Below are 6,451 nucleotides of genomic sequence, written 5' to 3'. Positions count from 1 at the left end.
GGGATGTTTAGCTCCAACTTGCTTTCCTGCTTGGCATGCACTACAAATTCTATCTTTCTCAATAGAAACATTTGTTAGTCCAAAGATGTGTTCACCTTTTTAAAGTTTGGCCAAGTTCCTCATCCCAACATGGGCAAGACAGCGATGCCATAGCCAACCCATGCTAGATTTTGCTATTAAACAAGTCTTGGGATTTACTCTATTTGATGTGAAATCAACTAGATAGAGTTTCCCTTTTGAATGACCCGTAAATGCAATAGAGGAATCCTCCCTTCTATATACTTCCACACCCTTATCTGTAAAGAGACAATTATAACCCATCTCACAAAGTTGTGAAATGAACAACAGATTGTATCTCAATGAACTCACAAGTAAAACATTGGAAATAGAATTATCATTTGATATAGCAATTTTACCCAAATCGAGAACTTCTCCTTTTCCATTATCACCAAACACAATATTTCCACTTTGGTCATGATTAGGTTGGAATGATGTGAACATATCCTTCTCTTCGATCATATGATTTGTGCATCCACTATTCAACACCTAACTTGTTCCACCGGAGGAGTGTTCCTACAAAGACAAATCAAGCTTTTGTTTTAGGTACCCAAAAAGATTTGAGTCCTAGGGGGTTATTCATATAAAACTTGGGCACCCAAACACTCCTCATGATCTCCTTCCTCTTATGAGCACCAATATACTTCACCATGATCTTGCCATCCTTGTCCCAACAACACATGTAGTCACTAGCATAGCATCATGGAATTGGTGCTTGTGGCTTGGGGCCTCCGCTTGCTTCGTCTTGATTGTATTGTCACTTGTAGGTGCAACCTTGTGAATGTAGACCTTGTTGTTTGTCTTGCATATGAGCTCATCAAGAGCAACGCCCTTGTTGAACTTTACACAAGGCACACCATTGATCATGTTTCTTTCATTGGCCTTTCCATCATACCTATTGTAACCAATGCCTTCCTTGATTCATGGGTGCCTTGATGACTTGTATATAGTCTTGTTGGATTGCTCTTGTCATTTTCACCCATTCTTCAAGATCATCTTCAACCTATATATCTCCTTGTCTTTCTTCTCTAGCTCAACAAGGTTAGTTGCATATGCATAGCATCTTTTACAACCATTGCTAGTGGAGACATTAGAGTCTTCGGTTGCCTTAGGAGAAGTTGAAGTGCTAGCCCAAAGAATGCTATAGTTTAACTCAAGATTTCGGTATTTTTCTTCCAAGCTTGTAAGGCTTTCTTGAGCTATACTTTTCTCATTCTTGAGGCTAGCTATTGTGTCATTAACCAAAGAATGTTCCTTAGTCAATTTGCCAATTGTGTCATTGTCTATAGATAATTCAACGGTTAACTTCTCATCCTTCATCTTTTCCTCGGCGATAGATGTTTCAAGTGCAAAACAAAATTAAAATGGTACTTTATGAGCGTCAAAATCTTACACACACTGGGAGGCTCCAATGAGATCCCACCTTGATCGGAAGGAGATTAAAGGGAAGGTTACTCAGCTCTTTTATAGTGTATACAGATACTCCATTCTGTAAAAGATATTATAGTGGCTTCTGAAGAAAATCCTGTTTAAATTCATATGAATAGAGGACAAGGGGGGGATTTATCCTTCTCACTTATACTGCCGAGAAAAGTTTTACTGCTATATACGGCAAAATGGTATAGCACATATGTCCAATCCAATAATTCTCTGTTAGGCCTCGTTCGATACTGGGAAATCATTTCCAGCCAAACAGTTTCTTCACAAATTTGTATAGCGCCGGAACCATTCTAGGCACGGAACGGCCCATTCCGGAAGAACCGAAAGGAGCCTTAGAAAAAACAGATATGTCCTTGTTCTGATATCTTTTTCTCACAATCTCACAAAGATGGAATGAAAACAGAATGAAGAAAACTCTGCAACACTGCATTATCAACCTACATTGGCTCAAGTACTCTGCTAAATCAGTGGGATATAGAAGTATCTTTTACAGGTTCGATCACATGTTTATCCTCGTTCCCACATGTTGTTCTCGCAATCTCACAAAAATGGGGTCAAAAGAAAATGATCAAAATCCGCAACACTCCATCCTCAAGCTACACTGACGCTTCAACCCTAGAAGAAGCATCTCTACTGAAAACAGACTGATGGAATCATCAGAAGTTTTTTTTTTCTCGAACGGAATCATCAGAAGTTTGGAACCGAATTGAGAGAACAGAGTACTTTATTTGGGGCTTCACCAAGGGTTCTCTCCCTGCCTTTTGCCGATCAGACGCTTCTCTTCTCTTCTCCCACTGCTCCTCTGGACGAGTTCTCGCGGCGGCGGAGAGATGACGCCCCAGCAGTGGCGTCTGCCTTGCCGGACTTGTCGTCGCCATCGCCCTTCCACCCGGCGCCCGGCGCAAAGAGCGACAGCAGCCTCGCCATGGCGCTCCTGACGCTCCCGCCCACCACACTGCTGGCGTCGTGGGCGCTGCCCTCCATAACGCGCACGGATGCCACCGCGCTCGTCACGTGCCTCAGCCTGTGCGACATGAGGAGCTCGAGGCGCACGTGCTCGGGCAGCCGCAGCGCGAACCGCTCCATCCCGCCGTCGTCGCTGGCGCTGTGACCCGTCGAGTTGGACCGCGGCAGCGCCTGCCGCCCCGCCGCGCGGCGGTTCCTCGCGAGGCGCTGGATCCTAGTCCAATCCTCTTCTTCCCCTTCCGCGCTTGCGCTTGCGTCGCCGATTAGCACGACAGCCGAGGGAACGGGCGACGAGTCCGGCGTTATCGGCGGCGGCGGCGGTGGCGCCGTCTGGAGCTGCGCCGCCGGAGCTGTTGGCACGTCGAGGACGCTGGCGCGGCACAGCGGGCAGGTGGCGTGCCTCTCGAGCCAAAGGCCGATACACTCCGGGTGGAACGCGTGCGGGCACGTCGGGAGGAGGCGCAGGGCGTCGTCGTCGTCGAACTCGAGGAGGCAGACGGAGCACTCGAGCACGTCGTCTTCGCGCCCGTCCACGATCCGGTGCTGCCATACCTCGCGGAAGAACACCAGCGGCAGCGCGGCGATCGCGGCGGCGTCGAGCCCACCCTTGCGGCTGCCCCCGCTACCGCGGGGCCACTCCGGTGCCGACGCCGCGTCCGGAGCCTGCGGGTCGTCGTCGGGGGCCCGGAACAAGCGGAGGCAGGCGAAGGCGAGAAGCACGACGAAGACGGGGAAGAATACGGCCATGAACACAGAGATGCTCATCACGTCGGCGATCGTTGGGTTGTCGCGCGGCTCCGGGGACTGCGCCGCAGCGACGTATGCCGCAGAGGCCGCTGCCAACACAGCGGCGGCGTACATGGCGGCGTCCCCAGGAGAGGAGGCCGGGGCTAGGGTTTGGGCGGAGACGGCAGGTGCGGCGGCGGGTTTGATTAGCGGCCCGGGGAGGGTTTAGATGCCGAGAGCCCCAGATGACAGACTAATTGCGTGAGAATTAATCCAGCAGATCTTTTTTTTTTTGCGAATTAATCCAGCAGAATTAATTGGCGTCGGCTGTACGCAAAGATGGCAGTTCGGATATTTCTGCCCTGCGCGGTGCGCTCGTGCCGCGTTAACCAAGACAAGAATGGTTGGCAAATTTCGCATTTTGAATGAAAAAAAAAATACTCCTTTCCTTTGAGTCACAAACAACTGTATTACAATTTACATTAAACCAACATTTAACCTTTGAATGCCAATATATCCTTTAAGATATTACGGATGATCCTTTCCGAAAAGCCGTCACTAGAAATGTCCAGGAATGTCATGTCAAAACATTATAACTTTGATATATTTGCATATTCATATTCATGGGAAGAAGAAAACCAGAAACTTAGGCGGTGTTTAGTTTCCAAAAATTTTTGCCTCCTATAGTAAAAAAGTATGTTTGGACACATGCATGTAGTACTAAATGTAGACGAAAAAAAACTAATTGCACAGTTCTCGGCAAAATCGCGAGACGAATCTTTTAAGTCTAATTAGTCCATGAAAAGCCTTAAGTGCTACAGTAACCCACATGCGCTAATGGCCGATTAATTAGTATCATTAGATTCGTCTCGCAGTTTCCTGATGGGTTCTGTAATTTATTTTTTTTATTAGTATTCAAAAACCCCTCCTGACATCCTTCCGACACATCCGATGTGACACCCAAAAATTTTCACCTCCCCAGCTAGACACCCCCTTAGAACAAATACCGATCGAATTAATAGGTCTGGTAGGGGTACTAAGCTCGTTTTTTTATTATTACTAGCAAATATGCCCGTGCGACACGCACGTGTTTACGAAAAGTATTTTGTGCGTGTAGTGCGACACGCATATGTTTACGAAAAATATTTCGGCCCGTTCGGCTTACCCCATATTCGGTTTGTTCGACTTCTTTTTCAGTCGGAACAGTATTTTCTCTCTCACAACAATTCAGCCAGAACAGTGTTTTCAGCCAGTTTCAGCCAAAATTCTGTCAGCCGAACGAGGCCTTCAAATGCAATGAGAATATTAATTGAATCCTCGATATATCAGTTCATATATATCATAGACATTTCTTTAAATATAGAAATAGAATATCTTTATGGATGGGTTCAAACTCAATGATAGGGCCACGCATATACTTCTACTGAGCAACTATCGAGTCCAAACAAATTAATATTTTTGGCTCGTATAAATACGTTTTGCATTAATATTTTAGCTTGTATGGGCGCCAGAGTCCTTTTTCGCTTGTATGGGCATTGGAGTACTCGAACATGATAATTTGGCTCGTATGGGCGTTGGAGTCTTAAATCTCACGTGTGTTCAGATTTTTATTATGTTTCTTTTTTTTAGGTCTAGGAGGAATCTTGTTTGAAGAGGAGTCTTATATCTTATATATAAGATCACTGTCACACCCAATTTTAAGGATAAAATTGAATGCATAAAGCTCATGTGTGTTCAGGGATCAGTCACACACATACGTCGACAAATTATAAGAAGTATCATCACGGTGTATCTTACATCACGATTAATAACATCACATAGTCTTACACAATACAGCGGAAAATAAAAAGATAACTCTCTCGTGGAAGCTCCAACACAGGGACGGTCAACTGGTTGACCACAAGCCTAAAAGTCATCTGGGAACTCCTCATATCCATTCTCATCTGTTACCCATCCGGGATTTTTATCCAAATATTGAAAGTAAACAAGCGTAAGTACTTCTCATACTTAATAAGTTAACATGGGGTTATGAAAGCTCAAAAAGGATGACACTAGTTTACTGCAGTTAGCACTTTTAGTAGGTCAAGATTTTATCATCAACTATTATCAAGTTATGCTTAAGCTCCCGTTTAAACCCACATAATCGGATATCAGAATCATTGGGATCATATTATCATCGTATAACATCATAAATAAACAACAATAAGTAACCAATTATTTTGTGAGTTTTCCGGGCCGCTCGTGACCGTGAGCACGGCTGTTATAACAGTTTGTAACCCTCTACATAGGTTGTGCACATTCACCGTGAGTTGTGATTCCCTTATACCCGGGTTAATTACTCCCATATCACTGCCAAGGTGAGCGGGCGGGGTACACTATGAAGCCATTTCATAGGTTTCTCTAACAAGTTAGGGCCGCTAGGTTTCCTCGGCAGCCAGATGTAGGAACCCCCTTTTCTATGGCACAAATCCTTCGCGGCTATACACATAAGAACAGGGGCAGTCCTATACCCAACGTGGCAAGCCCCTTTTGCGCCATAAAGGTAACCTCTAACAAGCTAGAAAAGGTCCTATTACTGAGCTAAAGTCAGAGCCATGTGACCATCACGGTTGCACTATCAGTCCCAGCTTTTGCCGATAGATAAGTTCTTATGGAGGGCCAAGAACATCATGACCGAAAGTCATTTGCTCCTTCGCCCTATAATTCAGTTGTTTAAAAGCAAATTTTACCTTTTCGTTCCATAGAACCATTATTTCATTATGTAGATCATGTATAGTTACGTTGAGCGCTAGCAAACTACCCATATGCATATAACCCGTAGGAGAACAAGGAACTGGATAATCAATCACTAGGATGTCGTTACGGGTATCAAAATTTAACACATGCAAATGAGTAATTAATAAATGGTGAATAGGACATCAAGGTAGATCCCATGCTATACTTGCCTTGGTTAGCAAACTCCTGCTGGTCCTACTGGTCGTCAAAGAACTCTTGGTCACCAACGTTCTCCTCACCGTCTGAACATGACCAACACGGCAACATACAACATTTCAGGAACATTCATGTAAAGCAAACAATCCTATAGTTAGAGCAGTACACCAGCAGTATAGAAAACAAATTAAAAAGTTTATGAAAAGATTATATGTCTCGCTACGATCACGTCAACGCGAAGTTCACGAAAAACGGAGCTAAAACACGAAAGTTATGATTTAAACAAGATTTCCTATAGCAAATTAATTAAGTAAACCTAACAATGAAATTT

At 44.7% G+C, this 6,451-nt stretch overlaps 1 protein-coding gene across 1 annotated transcript; it reads right to left on the bottom strand.

The window, feature by feature from the left end:
* Positions 1-1,790: 1,790 nt before the first annotated feature.
* On the bottom strand, positions 1,791-3,613 carry LOC136474102 (E3 ubiquitin-protein ligase ATL6-like). Its single transcript, XM_066471709.1, has one exon. The coding sequence runs from the start codon at positions 3,322-3,324 to the stop codon at positions 2,266-2,268; it is 1,059 nt and encodes a 352-aa protein (XP_066327806.1). The 5' UTR covers positions 3,325-3,613; the 3' UTR covers positions 1,791-2,265.
* Positions 3,614-6,451: the final 2,838 nt, after the last annotated feature.

The sequence above is a fragment of the Miscanthus floridulus genome, chromosome 8 (genome assembly GCF_019320115.1).
Source record: "Miscanthus floridulus cultivar M001 chromosome 8, ASM1932011v1, whole genome shotgun sequence".
NCBI lineage: Eukaryota > Viridiplantae > Streptophyta > Magnoliopsida > Poales > Poaceae > Miscanthus > Miscanthus floridulus.
Note: the sequence above shows the minus strand (reverse complement) of the source record. Positions and strands in the feature narration are given on the sequence as shown.